This window comes from Giraffa tippelskirchi, chromosome 14 (assembly GCF_054371585.1).
Source record: "Giraffa tippelskirchi isolate mGirTip1 chromosome 14, T2T-mGirTip1v1.2.pri, whole genome shotgun sequence".
Taxonomy (NCBI): domain Eukaryota; kingdom Metazoa; phylum Chordata; class Mammalia; order Artiodactyla; family Giraffidae; genus Giraffa; species Giraffa tippelskirchi.
In genome coordinates this window covers 8,653,587-8,677,983 of record NC_137288.1, presented here as the reverse complement: position 1 = coordinate 8,677,983, position 24,397 = coordinate 8,653,587, and the positions used below count along the sequence as shown (strand labels likewise).

The window sequence follows — 24,397 nt, the reverse complement described above, 5'->3', positions numbered from 1 at the left end:
ATCCTGAACACAATTTCATCCTTTCTTTGTGCATTCCTTCCTATATTCTTGGTGTCCCCAATCAATGACTCTCAGTGAAATGACTGACGGAGTGTTTTTTGGACTCTCCAACTACTGTAAGACTCCATTGGAGAGTTCTCATTTTTATGTCATTTGAACTAGCCTTTGATATCTGAAAGGACGGTGTACGTCCTTTCAAGATACCATGTGCCAAACGAAGCCCTTTTGGCAACTGCCATCATTATCTCCAGGCAGGCATTGCTGTGTCAAGGGTGACATCTCAGCCAGAAGGCAGAGGCTGAGCTCGTCTTGTTGCACCAGCTCCCAAAAGAAGCCAAGAAAGGGAGCTGGAACAACAAACCACCCCAACACCCAGGAAAGCGTTCTTCATGACAGAAGGCTAGAAAATGACCCAACATCCTTGTGGCCCAGAACCCCTCTAGAAAATCACTGTTCCATAAAAAAGAGAAACACATGGGAAGTTCCAAGGAGAGGCAATGCCCATGGCCCGTGTACTTGAGAGACGGCCTGACCGCTCCGGGGAAGACACGCACCGACGGAACCCCTTGGGAAACAGCAGTGATAGTCCTCACCGTCGTAAGGGTTTCCTCTGGGGACAACCTGCCCGGGGCACCACACGAGGGAGCAGACCGGCTTCTCTTCCTCTGCCCCCACACCATTCACTCATGAAGGCAGCTCAGGTGTTCTCATGCCCTGCCTGCCTGCCTGCCTGGCTCATCCGTGAGCTGTGACCACCTACAGGGCAGGACTCCACCTTCTCCTCTCTGTGTACCGTGAATCTGCACACAGTGGGCTTGCAGAACCTTAGGAGACTTGAGCCATTCCCACTCGAGCCAGAACCCTCCCCAGGAAGGAAAACAGCTGTGGAGTCATTTTGGCCCCAGCACTGGTTCGAAAGCCTGGCGCCTCCTACAGCCTCTACGGTGTGAAGAGGGAGGTCCCTTCTGACAGAGCTTTCCGGGTCTCAGATCTAAGCTGTTGTTTCACTGTCAGCTGTGTCTCTTCCGTTGCAGCCAGGTGGGCCACGCTGCTCCAAAGGAGCTCACAAGCTGAGTTTCAAGGGAGGTATAGAGAGGACAGGGATGGCTACAACGTACTGCAAACTGAGTGAGGGTCCCCACAATCCTCAGCAAAGGTCTGTGGTGTGCAAGTGGGGAGTAGAGGGCCCCCAAGTTCCAAAGGAAGGGAGGTAGTCGGGAGCTAAAGCCCTTGGCCGCTGTGGTAGTAGCTGCAGATGGCAGCTCGTCCACAGTGCATTTCGAATGAGGTCATATGAGCGGGACTCTGGAAATGGCTCCGAAATCGGGAGAAAGGGGTCAGGGTATGTGGGAATCCGGCGGGGGTGGGGGGTGGATGAAGGAAGGTGTCCCTCCTCTCTCCAGTGCAATTTGGTTTGGTGAGTCTCAAAGCTACCAGATGGCACTTCCCAAGTCAGGCCCCCGCAGGAATCAGGGTGGGCTGCGTGCCTCGGCCCCTGCCACAGGGACAAGCCACACCAGTGGCCTCCCTGAGCTCCAATGGCCGGATCTGGGGGTTCTGTCTGGGTGCACACCTCCTTGCTGTGGCCAAGTTCCCCCCTTCTCTGAGCACCAGCTTCATCCTCTCGAATGAGGACATCGATTGCTACCTTGGCACGTTACTCTCTTCATCCTGTGAAGACTCATTAGGCTTATCCTACAATTACTAGCTGGCCCGAAGAGATATCTCCTGAATCCAGATTAAGCTGGAGTCTCCCAGGCTCATCTGGCATGTCTTCCCTGAAGTCTGCCAAAACCCACACCCTTGCATTTCCAGGGACTCCCCTTAGCCAGCTGGGCAGAAAACCCAGCATGCTTCAAACAAGCTGACAGACAAGCGGGAGAGGACTCACGGGCAGACGGCTTCCCTCAGGTCTCGGGTGGAGCTCTGGGACCACAGCAGCAACGGGCCATCCCAGGCCCTGGGCTCAGCAGCGCCCTCATTCTCAGGCCGGCGGCTCTGCCCTGAGGGGAGCAGGAAGGTCACCAACTGCCGCAGGCGGGCCTCACGCCCCTCCCACTGCTGGAGCCTGACCTCCCCCGGCCCCACCCCTTCCCCTACCCCAGCAGGACGACAGCTCGTCTTCCCCTGGCTTCCAACGGGAGGCCCGGCCCTGGGCCCCGATTGGGCACTGCCCCAGCCCGGAGCCAATCACAGTGGCCAGGGAGGTGGAACGCACCGATTGGCCAGGGCCAGGTCATGTGACCATACTCCCCAGGAAACTCAAATATTACCAAGGTTCCCTAAGAAACCAATGAACAGAATTATCCAGTAAAGGCAAACCGTGCTTTTTAATGAGGCCAATGTCACAGAAAAAAAAAAAAAATGCCTCACAATGAAGTGCTCAAGGAAGCTACTAAATAAACTTTCAGAAAAGTTTAGTAGTTTTTTTTTTTTTTTTTTTTAATAGGGTGACGGAGAGCTATACCTTTCCCGTCTATGTGAATTTAGGTTTAAACTAGATTTCCCTTGGCTATTATATAAGACAAAAAAACCCACATCCCCCCCTTTCACTCCCCCCCACCCCCAAAAAGTGTTTTAATCTATAGAATTTTTGTGTCCTCAGTTGTGTCTGATTCGCGGCAACTCACGAACTCTACACAGCCAGGCTCTTCCGTCCATGGAATTCAGGGCAATTTTTTCTGTCCCAGTAAATGCCCACCCTGGGTGATCCAAAGGCAAGGGCTCAGAGGCTCCTGAGAGACTAACTCCTTTCAGCTGAGCACAGAGCTGGCTCCTCACTGGGATGCCTGTGGCCTGGGGCTCCCTGAGGGGAGAGCAGCACTCGCCCCACCGTGTGGTCACTGCTGGAAGTGCAGGCTGCTCCTCACTCCCCCTTGACAGTGTCCCTGAGGGCAGAACAGTGTGAATCGAATCAAGGTGGAAATGCAAACTCCAATGCAACCAAACTCCCCACAAGGTCTCTAAAACCACTCAGGAACAGGGAATTGGAAACTGCAGGGGATGACAGGAATGGAGATGGAGACTTGACACCTTACACCGAGTTCACTTCCAGTTATCCCTAGACAAACTTTCCATGAAAACTTGTCACAAATCTCGAAGAACAATGAGCAGAAACCGGACACGTGCTTTGAGTCTTCACACACAAAACTAACAGCCAGTCCACAAAAAAAAAAAACCCAGAGAATACAGTGGACTTTGCAAAATCAAAGATATCTACTGTGGGAAAGACCTCATGACAAAAGCAAAAGACAGGTCATACATCGCGAGACGAATGAGTGGAAACACAAAGCTTATCAAGGATGTGTCTCCAAACAGACAAAGAACACCAACACAACAAGCCTGTGAAAACTAGGGAAAGGTCTGAAGGGACACCAGACTGAGGAAGACACACACAGAGGATCCCGGATGATGTCCAGCACTGAGGGCCTGAAGAAACAACAGTCTAGTTGCACCCCCTCAGGCCTGTGTGACCGTGGATGAGGCCTCTGTTTCCCGGTGGCTCTGAGAGATGGACAGGGAGGAAGGGGAAGAGAAGTCACTTGCATTTCTAATACTCACAGCAAAGTCTTCCAACGAGAAGGGAATTATCACCCCCACTGACAATGCCATTCACTGAAGTGATACCCACCAGTCCATCTAACCCAGAAGGGAAGGATGGACCTGTTCTCACAAAACGGCGAGAGATGGAAGAAGGAAGATCAAGCCCACACCAATCACTGGAAAGAGAAGCTGTGCTCAGGGCTGGAAAGAATTCCTATTGGGAAAATGATGTCACAGCCCCACAAGGCAATCCACAGCTTCGATGCTATTCCTCCCAAAATGCCAATGCATTTTCGCACCGAACAAAGAATTGCAAAAGGGGTACGGAGACAGAAAAGAGCCTAAACTGTCAATACAATCCGACGAAAAAGCCCCGATACGGACATCCAAGGTTGTGTGAAAGGAAATTAGACGACCAAACTAGGATCCTCAGGAGAGTATCGGAGAAGGCAATGGCGACCCACTCCAGTACTCTTGCCTGGAAAACGTCCTGGACGGAGGAGCCTGGTAGGCTGCAGGCCATGGGGTCACGCAGAGTCAGACACGACTGAAGTGACTTAGCCGCAGCAGCAGCAGCAGGACAGTATGCTATTGGGAATACAACAACACACACAGATCCAGATCGATGGAATAAAGTGGAGGGTCCAGAAACAAACCCCAGCATCCATGGTCAACTCATCTCTGACACAGAAGGGGAGAATATCCAAATGGGAACAAGAAAGCCTCTTCAATCAATGTCCATGGGAAAACCAGACAGCTACATCTGAAGAACGCTATTGGTTTTGATCTCATACCACCTCAATATAGGGGGAAAACCTCACCCTAAAGACTGATGTCATGAGATAGCTAGAAAGAAGCGTAGGTCAAAGGCTCCTTAACATCAGAGTCTCCTTGCCATTTGCTGGGCGGAGGTCGAAATGGGTCTCTTCAAGTAAGGCAAAGAGGTACACGAAGTACACCCATGGGTTTCCATCCAATGGAACCTCTTCACAACAGAGAAGCTAAGCATTCACAAATGCAAAAGATAGGAAACAGAACATGAGAGACTCCTTGCAAGTGGTGTATCTGAGAAGGGGTTCATATGGAAAGAGACGAAGAATGCACAGCACTCAGATTCCAAGAAACAACACCACCACCACCCTTGACCCTTCCCCCATGACCAACTCCGACCTAAAGCCTTTCTCTCCCTCTAACCTATCCCTAAAACATAACCCTCATCTAATCATATACATGTGCATCCCTAGCATCCATCCATCCACACACGAGAGAGAAAGAGGAAGACACAGACGGAACTGAGAAAGGAAAAGAGAGGGACACAGCCAGAGAGAGACACGGAACCAAAGAGAGGAAAGGAGTCGACGGTCCAGACTTTTCCTCAATCTGCCTCGAAGGTAGAAGCAATGACAGCGCCCTTCCACCCCAGAAGGGGGAAAAGGACGGAAGGTTTGGAGAGGAAAAGACAAGAACGCAGGGAGCCATTAGAAGCTCAGCCACCCGCAGAAGCCGAGCTGGGACACTTGAACAGAATCTCAATGGAAACAGAGGAGCAGAAAGTTGGCTACTCTTTTCTATAAGAGAGGGAGACCTTCGAGTCTTCCTTTCGGTCCTCCAACTTGGATGCGGGGTCTCAAAACAGTCAGGAGGGGGAGTGCCTTTTCCTGGGTACCACGGCACATCCAGGCCTCGTTCTGCCCCATTCTGTGCTGTGTCAGCCCTGGATGGAATCTTTCTTTCTGAAGTCTCAGCGCACAAGCTCCACGTGATATCGGCCCCAGGTGGAAAGGCATGGAGCTGCTCGTAGGCCGACAGACCTAGGAAGCAGATGGGAGAATGACCACCACTCTGCAGATGGAGAGACTGGGGCAACCCTGAGGGGCATATGCTTGTCCAGGGCCACACCACTTATGAGAAGAAGGAGCCTGGTCTGAGAGCAGTGGGGTCCTCGGAGCTCAGGCCCTGGCTGAACCCAGGCCTCCCCAGGGCTGTGGGCTGGGCTGTGTGGGTGTCACTGTGCCTGCACATGGCCTAAGGGGGGTGGTCGAGCAGTCAGAAACCCAGAGATTCCCTTGGGAAGTTTTGGGGAAGGGACCTCAGCACGAACCCCAGGAGATGATGTCACCTGCCGGCAACAGAACCCAACAGAACCCGCAGCCCGGGTATCCAGGCCTCCAGAGCGGAGAGGAGCCCCCAGCCAGTTCACTGGCTGCCAGGATGTTCTGCTGTTTGCCCCTGCCCAGAGGCCGGGGCCTCAGGAGTGCTCACAGGCAGTGTGCGCGGGCACCCTGTCGACGTTGGCTCAGGACACCCCCGAGAGGCCTCTGGCCCTTTGCCCGGAGAAACAGAAAGGTAACACGGGGAGCCCCAGGACGGACCAGGCCGCCTCTCCCATGCCACCCGGAAACACCGGGTCCTTTGCCTGTGTGTGTGGATGCGGGTTTCTTGGGGTGTGTCTCCCTCAAGGAAGCCCAGGCGGATGTGGGGTCAGAAGCCTGCGGACAAGTTGTGTCCACACCCCAGGGGAGAGCAGGCTGGGCGGGATGGGGAGAGTGCGGGCAGCGGCGGCCGCCCAGGCGGACCTCACACCCTCAGGTGGGACTCTTTCCTCCCGGGTGGGGATCTGAGCAGACACACGTCTCTGACCCTTCTGGGAAGAGAAGTTCGAGCAGGCAGAAGCAGCGGCTCCACTGCCCAGGCCCAGCTCGGAAAACTCCTAGCATGGCTGGCTGACGGTCACTGTCGTTGCAGAGCTTCCCACGTGATGAGGCCGAGGACGGGGACACCCCATCCACCTCCCGGAGGGAGGGGTCGGAGCACCACCCCCCCGCCCGTGAGGCCCAGTGCAGGCTCCAGGTGAGCGTGCCCACGGAGGCATCAGCCCCACCGGGGGAGAAGCGGAGGCGGGGAAGGCCTGCTGCCGAGACACCGCCCAGGATACACCCGGCGGCCCAGTCTGAGGCTGCCACGGAGCTCAGCACACCCGGCTCCGACCCAGAGTCCCGAGAACCCCGGCCTCTGAGGCAGCAGGAGGACCTGGAGCCCAGCACGCCAGAGCACAGAGGTGAGGACGCTGGGGCTGGTGCACGGGAGTGTGTGGGGAGGGGGTGCTGAGCTACACAGGGACGAGTCCCCGAAAGCTGCTGCTGGGCCTGCAGCAAGCGCTGGCCTCACACCCCCGCCCCCCATCTTGCACACTTCAGTCCCAAAAGACATCCGACGCTGGGTATTCTTTGGGAATCTCTTGGAAGCTTTCTGTCCCGGGAGACGCACATGCCAAGGCTGGCCTGTGGGCAAACTTTGCTTCTCCCCCAGCTCTAGCACTGGCCTCCAACTGGAACCAGGCTCCGCTTCCCAGACCTGTCCCTACAGAGGTGCTGGCTCCAGGTGCAGGACCCAGGGATCCACCGAGGGCAGATGGAGAACCGAGACTTGCCCTCGCAGAGACACCAGGCCAGCTGGGTACTGGCCAGCACACCGGGCAGATCGGATCTCCATGCCTGCAGGACCCCCAGCCCCAGGCACTGATGTCCCACCCCCTCAGCCAGAACCTCCACCTCCACGTGCACCTCTACCTGCTCGGGCTCTGGCAGGAGAACCCGAGGCAGAGGAGGAGTCACCGCCTCGGCAGGGAGAGCCTGCCCTGGCTCCCGCGCAACACCCAGACGCCCACGATGACTCACCCACCCCTGCAGGGAGAACGAGCCCCCGCTCTGGACAGACACCCAGAGCCCTTGCCGGAAACACCACGTCCAGGGGAGCGGTCGGCTCTGCAGCCTCCATCCCCGTCTGCTCACCGTGGACGCTGGCGACTCGGTCTGCCCCCAGGGGACATGGAGTTCCTTTCCCCTGAACTGCTTTGCATTTGGTTTGTTTCCACCTTTCTGGTGATGTTTTATTTTTTGTATGGTTTCCTGTACTTTTGTTGGTTAAGTTGGGATTAGTAAACTTTTTCATCATTGTTGCAATTTGGGAACACTGTTCTGTAACTCTGGTGATCCTGTGTTACCATCACCACTTTGTAGTTTCAGACCCGTTTGATCTTTATGCCCCACCCCCCCAACAAAGCCTGGATTCAAGGCAAGCACGCCCTGTTCATCCCTTCCCCCGATCCTGAACACAATTTCATCCTTTCTTTGTGCATTCCTTCCTATATTCTTGGTGTCCCCAATCAATGACTCTCAGTGAAATGACTGACGGAGTGTTTTTTGGACTCTCCAACTACTGTAAGACTCCATTGGAGAGTTCTCATTTTTATGTCATTTGAACTAGCCTTTGATATCTGAAAGGACGGTGTACGTCCTTTCAAGATACCATGTGCCAAACGAAGCCCTTTTGGCAACTGCCATCATTATCTCCAGGCAGGCATTGCTGTGTCAAGGGTGACATCTCAGCCAGAAGGCAGAGGCTGAGCTCGTCTTGTTGCACCAGCTCCCAAAAGAAGCCAAGAAAGGGAGCTGGAACAACAAACCACCCCAACACCCAGGAAAGCGTTCTTCATGACAGAAGGCTAGAAAATGACCCAACATCCTTGTGGCCCAGAACCCCTCTAGAAAATCACTGTTCCATAAAAAAGAGAAACACATGGGAAGTTCCAAGGAGAGGCAATGCCCATGGCCCGTGTACTTGAGAGACGGCCTGACCGCTCCGGGGAAGACACGCACCGACGGAACCCCTTGGGAAACAGCAGTGATAGTCCTCACCGTCGTAAGGGTTTCCTCTGGGGACAACCTGCCCGGGGCACCACACGAGGGAGCAGACCGGCTTCTCTTCCTCTGCCCCCACACCATTCACTCATGAAGGCAGCTCAGGTGTTCTCATGCCCTGCCTGCCTGCCTGCCTGGCTCATCCGTGAGCTGTGACCACCTACAGGGCAGGACTCCACCTTCTCCTCTCTGTGTACCGTGAATCTGCACACAGTGGGCTTGCAGAACCTTAGGAGACTTGAGCCATTCCCACTCGAGCCAGAACCCTCCCCAGGAAGGAAAACAGCTGTGGAGTCATTTTGGCCCCAGCACTGGTTCGAAAGCCTGGCGCCTCCTACAGCCTCTACGGTGTGAAGAGGGAGGTCCCTTCTGACAGAGCTTTCCGGGTCTCAGATCTAAGCTGTTGTTTCACTGTCAGCTGTGTCTCTTCCGTTGCAGCCAGGTGGGCCACGCTGCTCCAAAGGAGCTCACAAGCTGAGTTTCAAGGGAGGTATAGAGAGGACAGGGATGGCTACAACGTACTGCAAACTGAGTGAGGGTCCCCACAATCCTCAGCAAAGGTCTGTGGTGTGCAAGTGGGGAGTAGAGGGCCCCCAAGTTCCAAAGGAAGGGAGGTAGTCGGGAGCTAAAGCCCTTGGCCGCTGTGGTAGTAGCTGCAGATGGCAGCTCGTCCACAGTGCACTTCGAATGAGGTCATATGAGCGGGACTCTGGAAATGGCTCCGAAATCGGGAGAAAGGGGTCAGGGTATGTGGGAATCCGGCGGGGGTGGGGGGTGGATGAAGGAAGGTGTCCCTCCTCTCTCCAGTGCAATTTGGTTTGGTGAGTCTCAAAGCTACCAGATGGCACTTCCCAAGTCAGGCCCCCGCAGGAATCAGGGTGGGCTGCGTGCCTCGGCCCCTGCCACAGGGACAAGCCACACCAGTGGCCTCCCTGAGCTCCAATGGCCGGATCTGGGGGTTCTGTCTGGGTGCACACCTCCTTGCTGTGGCCAAGTTCCCCCCTTCTCTGAGCACCAGCTTCATCCTCTCGAATGAGGACATCGATTGCTACCTTGGCACGTTACTCTCTTCATCCTGTGAAGACTCATTAGGCTTATCCTACAATTACTAGCTGGCCCGAAGAGATATCTCCTGAATCCAGATTAAGCTGGAGTCTCCCAGGCTCATCTGGCATGTCTTCCCTGAAGTCTGCCAAAACCCACACCCTTGCATTTCCAGGGACTCCCCTTAGCCAGCTGGGCAGAAAACCCAGCATGGTTCAAACAAGCTGACAGACAAGCGGGAGAGGACTCACGGGCAGACGGCTTCCCTCAGGTCTCGGGTGGAGCTCTGGGACCACAGCAGCAACGGGCCATCCCAGGCCCTGGGCTCAGCAGCGCCCTCATTCTCAGGCCGGCGGCTCTGCCCTGAGGGGAGCAGGAAGGTCACCAACTGCCGCAGGCGGGCCTCACGCCCCTCCCACTGCTGGAGCCTGACCTCCCCCGGCCCCACCCCTTCCCCTACCCCAGCAGGACGACAGCTCGTCTTCCCCTGGCTTCCAACGGGAGGCCCGGCCCTGGGCCCCGATTGGGCACTGCCCCAGCCCGGAGCCAATCACAGTGGCCAGGGAGGTGGAACGCACCGATTGGCCAGGGCCAGGTCATGTGACCATACTCCCCAGGAAACTCAAATATTACCAAGGTTCCCTAAGAAACCAATGAACAGAATTATCCAGTAAAGGCAAACTGTGCTTTTTAATGAGGCCAATGTCACAGAAAAAAAAAAAATGCTTCACAATGAACTGCTCAAGGAAGCTACTAAATAAACTTCCAGAAAAGTTTAGTAGTTTTTTTTTTTTTTTTAATAGGGTGACGGAGAGCTATACCTTTCCCGTCTATGTGAATTTAGGTTTAAACTAGATTTCCCTTGGCTATTATATAAGACAAAAAAACCCACATCCCCCCCTTTCACTCCCCCCCACCCCCAAAAAGTGTTTTAATCTATAGAATTTTTGTGTCCTCAGTTGTGTCTGATTCGCGGCAACTCACGAACTCTACACAGCCAGGCTCTTCCGTCCATGGAATTCAGGGCAATTTTTTCTGTCCCAGTAAATGCCCACCCTGGGTGATCCAAAGGCAAGGGCTCAGAGGCTCCTGAGAGACTAACTCCTTCCAGCTGAGCACAGAACTGGCTCCTCACTGGGATGCCTGTGGCCTGGGGCTCCCTGAGGGGAGAGCAGCACTCGCCCCACCGTGTGGTCACTGCTGGAAGTGCAGGCTGCTCCTCACTCCCCCTTGACAGTGTCCCTGAGGGCAGAACAGTGTGAATCGAATCAAGGTGGAAATGCAAACTCCAATGCAACCAAACTCCCCACAAGGTCTCTAAAACCACTCAGGAACAGGGAATTGGAAACTGCAGGGGATGACAGGAATGGAGATGGAGACTTGACACCTTACACCGAGTTCACTTCCAGTTATCCCTAGACAAACTTTCCATGAAAACTTGTCACAAATCTCGAAGAACAATGAGCAGAAACCGGACACGTGCTTTGAGTCTTCACACACAAAACTAACAGCCAGTCCACAAAAAAAAAAAACCCAGAGAATACAGTGGACTTTGCAAAATCAAAGATATCTACTGTGGGAAAGACCTCATGACAAAAGCAAAAGACAGGTCATACATCGCGAGACGAATGAGTGGAAACACAAAGCTTATCAAGGATGTGTCTCCAAACAGACAAAGAACACCAACACAACAAGCCTGTGAAAACTAGGGAAAGGTCTGAAGGGACACCAGACTGAGGAAGACACACACAGAGGATCCCGGATGATGTCCAGCACTGAGGGCCTGAAGAAACAACAGTCTAGTTGCACCCCCTCAGGCCTGTGTGACCGTGGATGAGGCCTCTGTTTCCCGGTGGCTCTGAGAGATGGACAGGGAGGAAGGGGAAGAGAAGTCACTTGCATTTCTAATACTCACAGCAAAGTCTTCCAACGAGAAGGGAATTATCACCCCCACTGACAATGCCATTCACTGAAGTGATACCCACCAGTCCATCTAACCCAGAAGGGAAGGATGGACCTGTTCTCACAAAACGGCGAGAGATGGAAGAAGGAAGATCAAGCCCACACCAATCACTGGAAAGAGAAGCTGTGCTCAGGGCTTGAAAGAATTCCTATTGGGAGAATGATGTCACAGCCCCACAAGGCAATCCACAGCTTCGATGCTATTCCTCCCAAAATGCCAATGCATTTTCGCACCGAACAAAGAATTGCAAAAGGGGTACGGAGACAGAAAAGAGCCTAAACTGTCAATACAATCCGACGAAAAAGCCCCGATACGGACATCCAAGGTTGTGTGAAAGGAAATTAGACGACCAAACTAGGATCCTCAGGAGAGTATCGGAGAAGGCAATGGCGACCCACTCCAGTACTCTTGCCTGGAAAATGTCCTGGACGGAGGAGCCTGGTAGGCTGCAGGCCATGGGGTCACGCAGAGTCAGACACGACTGAAGTGACTTAGCCGCAGCAGCAGCAGCAGGACAGTATGCTATTGGGAATACAACAACACACACAGATCCAGATCGATGGAATAAAGTGGAGGGTCCAGAAACAAACCCCAGCATCCATGGTCAACTCATCTCTGACACAGAAGGGGAGAATATCCAAATGGGAACAAGAAAGCCTCTTCAATCAATGTCCATGGGAAAACCAGACAGCTACATCTGAAGAACGCTATTGGTTTTGATCTCATACCACCTCAATATAGGGGGAAAACCTCACCCTAAAGACTGATGTCATGAGATAGCTAGAAAGAAGCGTAGGTCAAAGGCTCCTTAACATCAGAGTCTCCTTGCCATTTGCTGGGCGGAGGTCGAAATGGGTCTCTTCAAGTAAGGCAAAGAGGTACACGAAGTACACCCATGGGTTTCCATCCAATGGAACCTCTTCACAACAGAGAAGCTAAGCATTCACAAATGCAAAAGATAGGAAACAGAACATGAGAGACTCCTTGCAAGTGGTGTATCTGAGAAGGGGTTCATATGGAAAGAGACGAAGAATGCACAGCACTCAGATTCCAAGAAACAACACCACCACCACCCTTGACCCTTCCCCCATGACCAACTCCGACCTAAAGCCTTTCTCTCCCTCTAACCTATCCCTAAAACATAACCCTCATCTAATCATATACATGTGCATCCCTAGCATCCATCCATCCACACACGAGAGAGAAAGAGGAAGACACAGACGCAATTGAGAAAGGAAAAGAGAGGGACACAGCCAGAGAGAGACACGGAACCAAAGAGAGGAAAGGAGTCGACGGTCCAGACTTTTCCTCAATCTGCCTCGAAGGTAGAAGCAATGACAGCGCCCTTCCACCCCAGAAGGGGGAAAAGGACGGAAGGTTTGGAGAGGAAAAGACAAGAACGCAGGGAGCCATTAGAAGCTCAGCCACCCGCAGAAGCCGAGCTGGGACACTTGAACAGAATCTCAATGGAAACAGAGGAGCAGAAAGTTGGCTACTCTTTTCTATAAGAGAGGGAGACCTTCGAGTCTTCCTTTCGGTCCTCCAACTTGGATGCGGGGTCTCAAAACAGTCAGGAGGGGGAGTGCCTTTTCCTGGGTACCACGGCGCATCCAGGCCTCGTTCTGCCCCATTCTGTGCTGTGTCAGCCCTGGATGGAATCTTTCTTTCTGAAGTCTCAGCGCACAAGCTCCACGTGATATCGGCCCCAGGTGGAAAGGCATGGAGCTGCTCGTAGGCCGACAGACCTAGGAAGCAGATGGGAGAATGACCACCACTCTGCAGATGGAGAGACTGGGGCAACCCTGAGGGGCATATGCTTGTCCAGGGCCACACCACTTATGAGAAGAAGGAGCCTGGTCTGAGAGCAGTGGGGTCCTCGGAGCTCAGGCCCTGGCTGAACCCAGGCCTCCCCAGGGCTGTGGGCTGGGCTGTGTGGGTGTCACTGTGCCTGCACATGGCCTAAGGGGGGTGGTCGAGCAGTCAGAAACCCAGAGATTCCCTTGGGAAGTTTTGGGGAAGGGACCTCAGCACGAACCCCAGGAGATGATGTCACCTGCCGGCAACAGAACCCAACAGAACCCGCAGCCCGGGTATCCAGGCCTCCAGAGCGGAGAGGAGCCCCCAGCCAGTTCACTGGCTGCCAAGATGTTCTGCTGTTTGCCCCTGCCCAGAGGCCGGGGCCTCAGGAGTGCTCACAGGCAGTGTGCGCGGGCACCCTGTCGACGTTGGCTCAGGACACCCCCGAGAGGCCTCTGGCCCTTTGCCCGGAGAAACAGAAAGGTAACACGGGGAGCCCCAGGACGGACCAGGCCGCCTCTCCCATGCCACCCGGAAACACCGGGTCCTTCGCCTGTGTGTGTGGATGCGGGTTTCTTGGGGTGTGTCTCCCTCAAGGAAGCCCAGGCGGATGTGGGGTCAGAAGCCTGCGGACAAGTTGTGTCCACACCCCAGGGGAGAGCAGGCTGGGCGGGATGGGGAGAGTGCGGGCAGCGGCGGCCGCCCAGGCGGACCTCACACCCTCAGGTGGGTCTCTTTCCTCCCGGGTGGGGATCTGAGCAGACACACGTCTCTGACCCTTCTGGGAAGAGAAGTTCGAGCAGGCAGAAGCAGCGGCTCCACTGCCCAGGCCCAGCTCGGAAAACTCCTAGCATGGCTGGCTGACGGTCACTGTCGTTGCAGAGCTTCCCACGTGATGAGGCCGAGGACGGGGACACCCCATCCACCTCCCGGAGGGAGGGGTCGGAGCACCACCCCCCCGCCCGTGAGGCCCAGTGCAGGCTCCAGGTGAGCGTGCCCACGGAGGCATCAGCCCCACCGGGGGAGAAGCGGAGGCGGGGAAGGCCTGCTGCCGAGACACCGCCCAGGATACACCCGGCGGCCCAGTCTGAGGCTGCCACGGAGCTCAGCACACCCGGCTCCGACCCAGAGTCCCGAGAACCCCGGCCTCTGAGGCAGCAGGAGGACCTGGAGCCCAGCACGCCAGAGCACAGAGGTGAGGACGCTGGGGCTGGTGCACGGGAGTGTGTGGGGAGGGGGTGCTGAGCTACACAGGGACGAGTCCCCGAAAGCTGCTGCTGGGCCTGCAGCAAGCGCTGGCCTCACACCCCCCGCCCCCCATCTTGCACACTTCAGTCCCAAAAGACATCCGACGCTGGGTAGTCTTTGGGAATCTCTTGGAAGCTTTCTGTCCCGGGAGACGCACATGCCAAGGCTGGCCTGTGGGCAAACTTTGCTTCTCCCCCAGCTCTAGCACTGGCCTCCAACTGGAACCAGGCTCCGCTTCCCAGACCTGTCCCTACAGAGGTGCTGGCTCCAGGTGCAGGACCCAGGGATCCACCGAGGGCAGATGGAGAACCGAGACTTGCCCTCGCAGAGACACCAGGCCAGCTGGGTACTGGCCAGCACACCGGGCAGATCGGATCTCCATGCCTGCAGGACCCCCAGCCCCAGGCACTGATGTCCCACCCCCTCAGCCAGAACCTCCACCTCCACGTGCACCTCTACCTGCTCGGGCTCTGGCAGGAGAACCCGAGGCAGAGGAGGAGTCACCGCCTCGGCAGGGAGAGCCTGCCCTGGCTCCCGCGCAACACCCAGACGCCCACGATGACTCACCCACCCCTGCAGGGAGAACGAGCCCCCGCTCTGGACAGACACCCAGAGCCCTTGCCGGAAACACCACGTCCAGGGGAGCGGTCGGCTCTGCAGCCTCCATCCCCGTCTGCTCACCGTGGACGCTGGCGACTCGGTCTGCCCCCAGGGGACATGGAGTTCCTTTCCCCTGAACTGCTTTGCATTTGGTTTGTTTCCACCTTTCTGGTGATGTTTTATTTTTTGTATGGTTTCCTGTACTTTTGTTGGTTAAGTTGGGATTAGTAAACTTTTTCATCATTGTTGCAATTTGGGAACACTGTTGTGTAACTCTGGTGATACTGTGTTACCATCACCACTTTGTAGTTTCAGACCCGTTTGATCTTTATGCCCCACCCCCCAACAAAGCCTGGATTCAAGGCAAGCACGCCCTGTTCATCCCTTCCCCCGATCCTGAACACAATTTCATCCTTTCTTTGTGCATTCCTTCCTATATTCTTGGTGTCCCCAATCAATGACTCTCAGTGAAATGACTGAAGGAGTGTTTTTTGGACTCTCCAACTACTGTAAGACTCCATTGGAGAGTTCTCATTTTTATGTCATTTGAACTAGCCTTTGATATCTGAAAGGACGGTGTACGTCCTTTCAAGATACCATGTGCCAAACGAAGCCCTTTTGGCAACTGCCATCATTATCTCCAGGCAGGCATTGCTGTGTCAAGGGTGACATCTCAGCCAGAAGGCAGAGGCTGAGCTCGTCTTGTTGCACCAGCTCCCAAAAGAAGCCAAGAAAGGGAGCTGGAACAACAAACCACCCCAACACCCAGGAAAGCGTTCTTCATGACAGAAGGCTAGAAAATGACCCAACATCCTTGTGGCCCAGAACCCCTCTAGAAAATCACTGTTCCATAAAAAAGAGAAACACATGGGAAGTTCCAAGGAGAGGCAATGCCCATGGCCCGTGTACTTGAGAGACGGCCTGACCGCTCCGGGGAAGACACGCACCGACGGAACCCCTTGGGAAACAGCAGTGATAGTCCTCACCGTCGTAAGGGCTTCCTCTGGGGACAACCTGCCCGGGGCACCACACGAGGGAGCAGACCGGCTTCTCTTCCTCTGCCCCCACACCATTCACTCATGAAGGCAGCTCAGGTGTTCTCATGCCCTGCCTGCCTGCCTGCCTGGCTCATCCGTGAGCTGTGACCACCTACAGGGCAGGACTCCACCTTCTCCTCTCTGTGTACCGTGAATCTGCACACAGTGGGCTTGCAGAACCTTAGGAGACTTGAGCCATTCCCACTCGAGCCAGAACCCTCCCCAGGAAGGAAAACAGCTGTGGAGTCATTTTGGCCCCAGCACTGGTTCGAAAGCCTGGCGCCTCCTACAGCCTCTACGGTGTGAAGAGGGAGGTCCCTTCTGACAGAGCTTTCCGGGTCTCAGATCTAAGCTGTTGTTTCACTGTCAGCTGTGTCTCTTCCGTTGCAGCCAGGTGGGCCACGCTGCTCCAAAGGAGCTCACAAGCTGAGTTTCAAGGGAGGTATAGAGAGGACAGGGATGGCTACAACGTACTGCAAACTGAGTGAGGGTCCCCACAATCCTCAGCAAAGGTCTGTGGTGTGCAAGTGGGGAGTAGAGGGCCCCCAAGTTCCAAAGGAAGGGAGGTAGTCGGGAGCTAAAGCCCTTGGCCGCTGTGGTAGTAGCTGCAGATGGCAGCTCGTCCACAGTGCACTTCGAATGAGGTCATATGAGCGGGACTCTGGAAATGGCTCCGAAATCGGGAGAAAGGGGTCAGGGTATGTGGGAATCCGGCGGGGGTGGGGGGTGGATGAAGGAAGGTGTCCCTCCTCTCTCCAGTGCAATTTGGTTTGGTGAGTCTCAAAGCTACCAGATGGCACTTCCCAAGTCAGGCCCCCGCAGGAATCAGGGTGGGCTGCGTGCCTCGGCCCCTGCCACAGGGACAAGCCACACCAGTGGCCTCCCTGAGCTCCAATGGCCGGATCTGGGGGTTCTGTCTGGGTGCACACCTCCTTGCTGTGGCCAAGTTCCCCCCTTCTCTGAGCACCAGCTTCATCCTCTCGAATGAGGACATCGATTGCTACCTTGGCACGTTACTCTCTTCATCCTGTGAAGACTCATTAGGCTTATCCTACAATTACTAGCTGGCCCGAAGAGATATCTCCTGAATCCAGATTAAGCTGGAGTCTCCCAGGCTCATCTGGCATGTCTTCCCTGAAGTCTGCCAAAACCCACACCCTTGCATTTCCAGGGACTCCCCTTAGCCAGCTGGGCAGAAAACCCAGCATGGTTCAAACAAGCTGACAGACAAGCGGGAGAGGACTCACGGGCAGACGGCTTCCCTCAGGTCTCGGGTGGAGCTCTGGGACCACAGCAGCAACGGGCCATCCCAGGCCCTGGGCTCAGCAGCGCCCTCATTCTCAGGCCGGCGGCTCTGCCCTGAGGGGAGCAGGAAGGTCACCAACTGCCGCAGGCGGGCCTCACGCCCCTCCCACTGCTGGAGCCTGACCTCCCCCGGCCCCACCCCTTCCCCTACCCCAGCAGGACGACAGCTCGTCTTCCCCTGGCTTCCAACGGGAGGCCCGGCCCTGGGCCCCGATTGGGCACTGCCCCAGCCCGGAGCCAATCACAGTGGCCAGGGAGGTGGAACGCACCGATTGGCCAGGGCCAGGTCATGTGACCATACTCCCCAGGAAACTCAAATATTACCAAGGTTCCCTAAGAAACCAATGAACAGAATTATCCAGTAAAGGCAAACCGTGCTTTTTAATGAGGCCAATGTCACAGAAAAAAAAAAAAATGCTTCACAATGAACTGCTCAAGGAAGCTACTAAATAAACTTTCAGAAAAGTTTAGTAGTTTTTTTTTTTTTTTTTAATAGGGTGACGGAGAGCTATACCTTTCCCGTCTATGTGAATTTAGGTTTAAACTAGATTTCCCTTGGCTATTATATAAGACAAAAAAACCCACATCCCCCCCTTTCACTCCCCCCCACCCCCAAAAAGTGTTTTAATCTATAGAATTTTTGTGTCCTCAGTTGTGTCTGATTCGCGGCAACTCACGAACTCTACACAGCCAGGCTCTTCCGTCCATGGAATTCAGGGCAATTTTTTCTGTCCCAGTAAATGCCCACCCTGGGTGATCCAAAGGCAAGGGCTCAGAGGCTCCTGAGAGACTAACTCCTTTCAGCTGAGCACAGAGCTGGCTCCTCACTGGGATGCCTGTGGCCTGGGGCTCCCTGAGGGGAGAGCAGCACTCGCCCCACCGTGTGGTCACTGCTGGAAGTGCAGGCTGCTCCTCACTCCCCCTTGACAGTGTCCCTGAGGGCAGAACAGTGTGAATCGAATCAAGGTGGAAATGCAAACTCCAATGCAACCAAACTCCCCACAAGGTCTCTAAAACCACTCAGGAACAGGGAATTGGAAACTGCAGGGGATGACAGGAATGGAGATGGAGACTTGACACCTTACACCGAGTTCACTTCCAGTTATCCCTAGACAAACTTTCCATGAAAACTTGTCACAAATCTCGAAGAACAATGAGCAGAAACCGGACACGTGCTTTGAGTCTTCACACACAAAACTAACAGCCAGTCCACAAAAAAAAAACCCAGAGAATACAGTGGACTTTGCAAAATCAAAGATATCTACTGTGGGAAAGACCTCATGACAAAAGCAAAAGACAGGTCATACATCGCGAGACGAATGAGTGGAAACACAAAGCTTATCAAGGATGTGTCTCCAAACAGACAAAGAACACCAACACAACAAGCCTGTGAAAACTAGGGAAAGGTCTGAAGGGACACCAGACTGAGGAAGACACACACAGAGGATCCCGGATGATGTCCAGCACTGAGGGCCTGAAGAAACAACAGTCTAGTTGCACCCCCTCAGGCCTGTGTGACCGTGGATGAGGCCTCTGTTTCCCGGTGGCTCTGAGAGATGGACAGGGAGGAAGGGGAAGAGAAGTCACTTGCATTTCTAATACTCACAGCAAAGTCTTCCAACGAGAAGGGAATTATCACCCCCACTGACAATGCCATTCACTGAAGTGATACCCACCAGTCCATCTAACCCAGAAGGGAAGGATGGACCTGTTCTCACAAAACGGCGAGAGATGGAAGAAGGAAGATCAAGCCCACACCAATCACTGGAAAGAGAAGCTGTGCTCAGGGCTTGAAAGAATTCCTATTGGGAGAATGATGTCACAGCCCCACAAGGCAATCCACAGCTTCGATGCTATTCCTCCCAAAATGCCAATGCATTTTCGCACCGAACAAAGAATTGCAAAAGGGGTACGGAGACAGAAAAGAGCCTAAACTGTCAATACAATCCGACGAAAAAGCCCCGATACGGACATCCAAGGTTGTGTGAAAGGAAATTAGACGACCAAACTAGGATCCTCAGGAGAGTATCGGAGAAGGCAATGGCGACCCACTCCAGTACTCTTGCCTGGAAAATGTCCTGGACGGAGGAGCCTGGTAGGCTGCAGGCCATGGGGTCACGCAGAGTCAGACACGACTGAAGTGACTTAGCCGCAGCAGCAGCAGCAGGACAGTATGCTATTGGGAATACAACAACACACACAGATCCAGATCGATGGAATAAAGTGGAGGGTCCAGAAACAAACCCCAGCATCCATGGTCAACTCATCTCTGACACAGAAGGGGAGAATATCCAAATGGGAACAAGAAAGCCTCTTCAATCAATGTCCATGGGAAAACCAGACAGCTACATCTGAAGAACGCTATTGGTTTTGATCTCATACCACCTCAATATAGGGGGAAAACCTCACCCTAAAGACTGATGTCATGAGATAGCTAGAAAGAAGCGTAGGTCAAAGGCTCCTTAACATCAGAGTCTCCTTGCCATTTGCTGGGCGGAGGTCGAAATGGGTCTCTTCAAGTAAGGCAAAGAGGTACACGAAGTACACCCATGGGTTTCCATCCAATGGAACCTCTTCACAACAGAGAAGCTAAGCATTCACAAATGCAAAAGATAGGAAACAGAACATGAGAGACTCCTTGCAAGTGGTGTATCTGAGAAGGGGTTCATATGGAAAGAGACGAAGAATGCACAGCACTCAGATTCCAAGAAACAACACCACCACCACCCTTGACCCTTCCCCCATGACCAACTCCGACCTAAAGCCTTTCTCTCCCTCTAACCTATCCCTAAAACATAACCCTCATCTAATCATATACATGTGCATCCCTAGCATCCATCCATCCACACACGAGAGAGAAAGAGGAAGACACAGACGCAATTGAGAAAGGAAAAGAGAGGGACACAGCCAGAGAGAGACACGGAACCAAAGAGAGGAAAGGAGTCGACGGTCCAGACTTTTCCTCAATCTGCCTCGAAGGTAGAAGCAATGACAGCGCCCTTCCACCCCAGAAGGGGGAAAAGGACGGAAGGTTTGGAGAGGAAAAGACAAGAACGCAGGGAGCCACTAGAAGCTCAGCCACCCGCAGAAGCCGAGCTGGGACACTTGAACAGAATCTCAATGGAAACAGAGGAGCAGAAAGTTGGCTACTCTTTTCTATAAGAGAGGGAGACCTTCGAGTCTTCCTTTCGGTCCTCCAACTTGGATGCGGGGTCTCAAAACAGTCAGGAGGGGGAGTGCCTTTTCCTGGGTACCACGGCGCATCCAGGCCTCGTTCTGCCCCATTCTGTGCTGTGTCAGCCCTGGATGGAATCTTTCTTTCTGAAGTCTCAGCGCACAAGCTCCACGTGATATCGGCCCCAGGTGGAAAGGCATGGAGCTGCTCGTAGGCCGACAGACCTAGGAAGCAGATGGGAGAATGACCACCACTCTGCAGATGGAGAGACTGGGGCAACCCTGAGGGGCATATGCTTGTCCAGGGCCACACCACTTATGAGAAGAAGGAGCCTGGTCTGAGAGCAGTGGGGTCCTCGGAGCTCAGGCCCTGGCTGAACCCAGGCCTCCCCAGGGCTGTGGGCTGGGCTGTGTGGGTGTCACTGTGCCTGCACATGGCCTAAGGGGGGTGGTCGAGCAGTCAGAAACCCAGAGATTCCCTTGGGAAGTTTTGGGGAAGGGACCTCAGCACGAACCCCAGGAGATGATGTCACCTGCCGGCAACAGAACCCAACAGAACCCGCAGCCCGGGTATCCAGGCCTCCAGAGCGGAGAGGAGCCCCCAGCCAGTTCACTGGCTGCCAGGATGTTCTGCTGTTTGCCCCTGCCCAGAGGCCGGGGCCTCAGGAGTGCTCACAGGCAGTGTGCGCGGGCACCCTGTCGACGTTGGCTCAGGACACCCCCGAGAGGCCTCTGGCCCTTTGCCCGGAGAAACAGAAAGGTAACACGGGGAGCCCCAGGACGGACCAGGCCGCCTCTCCCATGCCACCCGGAAACACCGGGTCCTTCGCCTGTGTGTGTGGATGCGGGTTTCTTGGGGTGTGTCTCCCTCAAGGAAGCCCAGGCGGATGTGGGGTCAGAAGCCTGCGGACAAGTTGTGTCCACACCCCAGGGGAGAGCAGGCTGGGCGGGATGGGGAGAGTGCGGGCAGCGGCGGCCGCCCAGGCGGACCTCACACCCTCAGGTGGGTCTCTTTCCTCCCGGGTGGGGATCTGAGCAGACACACGTCTCTGACCCTTCTGGGAAGAGAAGTTCGAGCAGGCAGAAGCAGCGGCTCCACTGCCCAGGCCCAGCTCGGAAAACTCCTAGCATGGCTGGCTGACGGTCACTGTCGTTGCAGAGCTTCCCACGTGATGAGGCCGAGGACGGGGACACCCCATCCACCTCCCGGAGGGAGGGGTCGGAGCACCACCCCCCCGCCCGTGAGGCCCAGTGCAGGCTCCAGGTGAGCGTGCCCACGGAGGCATCAGCCCCACCGGGGGAGAAGCGGAGGCGGGGAAGGCCTGCTGCCGAGACACCGCCCAGGATACACCCGGCGGCCCAGTCTGAGGCTGCCACGGAGCTCAGCACACCCGGCTCCGACCCAGAGTCCCGAGAACCCCGGCCTCTGAGGCAGCAGGAGGACCTGGAGCCCAGCACGCCAGAGCACAGAGGTGAGGACGCTGGGGCTGGTGCACGGGAGTGTGTGGGGAGGGGGTGCTGAGCTACACAGGGACGAGTCCCTGAAAGCTGCTGCTGGGCCTGCAGCAAGCGCTGGCCTCACACCCCCCGCCCCCCATCTTGCACACTTCAGTCCCAAAAGACATCCGACGCTGGGTAGTCTTTGGGAATCTCTTGGAAGCTTTCTGTCCCGGGAGACGCACATGCCAAGGCTGGCCTGTGGGCAAACTTTGCTTCTCCCCCAGCTCTAGCACTGGCCTCCAACTGGAACCAGGCTCCGCTTCCCAGACCTGTCCCTACAGAGGTGCTGGCTCCAGGTGCAGGACCCAGGGATCCACCGAGGGCAGATGGAGAACCGAGACTTGCCCTCGCAGAGACACCAGGCCAGCTGGGTACTGGCCAGCACACCGGGCAGATCGGATCTCCATGCCTGCAGGACCCCCAGCCCCAGGCACTGATGTCCCACCCCCTCAGCCAGAACCTCCACCTCCACGTGCACCTCTACCTGCTCGGGCTCTGGCAGGAGAACCCGAGGCAGAGGAGGAGTCACCGCCTCGGCAGGGAGAGCCTGCCCTGGCTCCCGCGCAACACCCAGACGCCCACGATGACTCACCCACCCCTGCAGGGAGAACGAGCCCCCGCTCTGGACAGACACCCAGAGCCCTTGCCGGAAACACCACGTCCAGGGGAGCGGTCGGCTCTGCAGCCTCCATCCCCGTCTGCTCACCGTGGACGCTGGCAACTCGGTCTGCCCCCAGGGGACATGGAGTTCCTTTCCCCTGAACTGCTTTGCATTTGGTTTGTTTCCACCTTTCTGGTGATGTTTTATTTTTTGTATGGTTTCCTGTACTTTTGTTGGTTAAGTTGGGATTAGTAAACTTTTTCATCATTGTTGCAATTTGGGAACACTGTTCTGTAACTCTGGTGATCCTGTGTTACCATCACCACTTTGTAGTTTCAGACCCGTTTGATCTTTATGCCCCACCCCCCCAACAAAGCCTGGATTCAAGGCAAGCACGCCCTGTTCATCCCTTCCCCCGATCCTGAACACAATTTCATCCTTTCTTTGTGCATTCCTTCCTATATTCTTGGTGTCCCCAATCAATGACTCTCAGTGAAATGACTGACGGAGTGTTTTTTGGACTCTCCAACTACTGTAAGACTCCATTGGAGAGTTCTCATTTTTATGTCATTTGAACTAGCCTTTGATATCTGAAAGGACGGTGTACGTCCTTTCAAGATACCATGTGCCAAACGAAGCCCTTTTGGCAACTGCCATCATTATCTCCAGGCAGGCATTGCTGTGTCAAGGGTGACATCTCAGCCAGAAGGCAGAGGCTGAGCTCGTCTTGTTGCACCAGCTCCCAAAAGAAGCCAAGAAAGGGAGCTGGAACAACAAACCACCCCAACACCCAGGAAAGCGTTCTTCATGACAGAAGGCTAGAAAATGACCCAACATCCTTGTGGCCCAGAACCCCTCTAGAAAATCACTGTTCCATAAAAAAGAGAAACACATGGGAAGTTCCAAGGAGAGGCAATGCCCATGGCCCGTGTACTTGAGAGACGGCCTGACCGCTCCGGGGAAGACACGCACCGACGGAACCCCTTGGGAAACAGCAGTGATAGTCCTCACCGTCGTAAGGGTTTCCTCTGGGGACAACCTGCCCGGGGCACCACACGAGGGAGCAGACCGGCTTCTCTTCCTCTGCCCCCACACCATTCACTCATGAAGGCAGCTCAGGTGTTCTCATGCCCTGCCTGCCTGCCTGCCTGGCTCATCCGTGAGCTGTGACCACCTACAGGGCAGGACTCCACCTTCTCCTCTCTGTGTACCGTGAATCTGCACACAGTGGGCTTGCAGAACCTTAGGAGACTTGAGCCATTCCCACTCGAGCCAGAACCCTCCCCAGGAAGGAAAACAGCTGTGGAGTCATTTTGGCCCCAGCACTGGTTCGAAAGCCTGGCGCCTCCTACAGCCTCTACGGTGTGAAGAGGGAGGTCCCTTCTGACAGAGCTTTCCGGGTCTCAGATCTAAGCTGTTGTTTCACTGTCAGCTGTGTCTCTTCCGTTGCAGCCAGGTGGGCCACGCTGCTCCAAAGGAGCTCACAAGCTGAGTTTCAAGGGAGGTATAGAGAGGACAGGGATGGCTACAACGTACTGCAAACTGAGTGAGGGTCCCCACAATCCTCAGCAAAGGTCTGTGGTGTGCAAGTGGGGAGTAGAGGGCCCCCAAGTTCCAAAGGAAGGGAGGTAGTCGGGAGCTAAAGCCCTTGGCCGCTGTGGTAGTAGCTGCAGATGGCAGCTCGTCCACAGTGCACTTCGAATGAGGTCATATGAGCGGGACTCTGGAAATGGCTCCGAAATCGGGAGAAAGGGGTCAGGGTATGTGGGAATCCGGCGGGGGTGGGGGGTGGATGAAGGAAGGTGTCCCTCCTCTCTCCAGTGCAATTTGGTTTGGTGAGTCTCAAAGCTACCAGATGGCACTTCCCAAGTCAGGCCCCCGCAGG

At 55.0% G+C, this 24,397-nt stretch overlaps 3 protein-coding genes and 1 long non-coding RNA gene across 5 annotated transcripts in view; 3 read left to right on the top strand and 1 right to left on the bottom strand.

The window, feature by feature from the left end:
• Positions 1 to 24,397, bottom strand: part of LOC145534148 (uncharacterized) — a 770,273-nt gene that overhangs the window by 691,918 nt on the left and 53,958 nt on the right. The window contains exons 7-9 of the long non-coding RNA XR_014074274.1: positions 17,180 to 17,291; positions 9,539 to 9,650; positions 1,892 to 2,003 (exon numbers count right to left, since the gene is read on the bottom strand). This is a non-coding gene — a long non-coding RNA (uncharacterized LOC145534148). The remainder of the gene's footprint in view (positions 1 to 1,891; positions 2,004 to 9,538; positions 9,651 to 17,179; positions 17,292 to 24,397) is intronic.
• Positions 2,430 to 24,397, top strand: part of LOC145533878 (uncharacterized) — a 67,886-nt gene continuing 45,918 nt past the window's right edge. Inside the window, exons 1-3 of one of the 2 annotated variants that reach the window (XM_081561223.1) lie at positions 2,430 to 5,889; positions 6,289 to 6,601; positions 6,853 to 7,510. In XM_081561223.1, the coding sequence (XP_081417349.1) occupies positions 5,653 to 5,889; positions 6,289 to 6,601; positions 6,853 to 7,481 (1,179 nt within the window). In that variant the 5' untranslated portion in view covers positions 2,430 to 5,652 and the 3' untranslated portion in view covers positions 7,482 to 7,510. Of the gene's footprint in view, positions 5,890 to 6,288; positions 6,602 to 6,852; positions 7,511 to 24,397 lie in introns of those variants that run through there. The other variant, XM_081561222.1, reaches the window with a different exon arrangement.
• Positions 12,031 to 15,190, top strand: LOC145534020 (uncharacterized). The gene is made up of 3 exons (XM_081561387.1): positions 12,031 to 13,530; positions 13,930 to 14,242; positions 14,495 to 15,190. The coding sequence occupies exons 1-3, from the start codon at positions 13,294 to 13,296 to the stop codon at positions 15,121 to 15,123; spliced, it is 1,179 nt and encodes a 392-aa protein (XP_081417513.1). The 5' UTR covers positions 12,031 to 13,293; the 3' UTR covers positions 15,124 to 15,190.
• LOC145533925 (uncharacterized) lies at positions 17,718 to 22,788 on the top strand. The gene is made up of 3 exons (XM_081561274.1): positions 17,718 to 21,171; positions 21,571 to 21,883; positions 22,136 to 22,788. Exons 1-3 carry the CDS (start codon positions 20,935 to 20,937, stop codon positions 22,762 to 22,764), a joined length of 1,179 nt encoding a protein of 392 aa, XP_081417400.1. The 5' UTR covers positions 17,718 to 20,934; the 3' UTR covers positions 22,765 to 22,788.

What these genes read in the sequence shown, in the direction of transcription:
- LOC145534020 (XM_081561387.1), top strand. Translation starts at nt 13,294, where the DNA reads ATGATGTCACCTGCCGGCAACAGAACCCAACAGAACCCGCAGCCCGGG. An exon ending in TTGCCCGGAGAAACAGAAAG is followed by an intron (nt 13,531 to 13,929) that starts GTAACACGGGGA and finishes CTGTCGTTGCAG; the next exon opens with AGCTTCCCACGTGATGAGGC. An exon ending in CAGCACGCCAGAGCACAGAG is followed by an intron (nt 14,243 to 14,494) that starts GTGAGGACGCTG and finishes CTTCTCCCCCAG; the next exon opens with CTCTAGCACTGGCCTCCAAC.
- LOC145533925 (XM_081561274.1), top strand. Translation starts at nt 20,935, where the DNA reads ATGATGTCACCTGCCGGCAACAGAACCCAACAGAACCCGCAGCCCGGG. An exon ending in TTGCCCGGAGAAACAGAAAG is followed by an intron (nt 21,172 to 21,570) that starts GTAACACGGGGA and finishes CTGTCGTTGCAG; the next exon opens with AGCTTCCCACGTGATGAGGC. An exon ending in CAGCACGCCAGAGCACAGAG is followed by an intron (nt 21,884 to 22,135) that starts GTGAGGACGCTG and finishes CTTCTCCCCCAG; the next exon opens with CTCTAGCACTGGCCTCCAAC.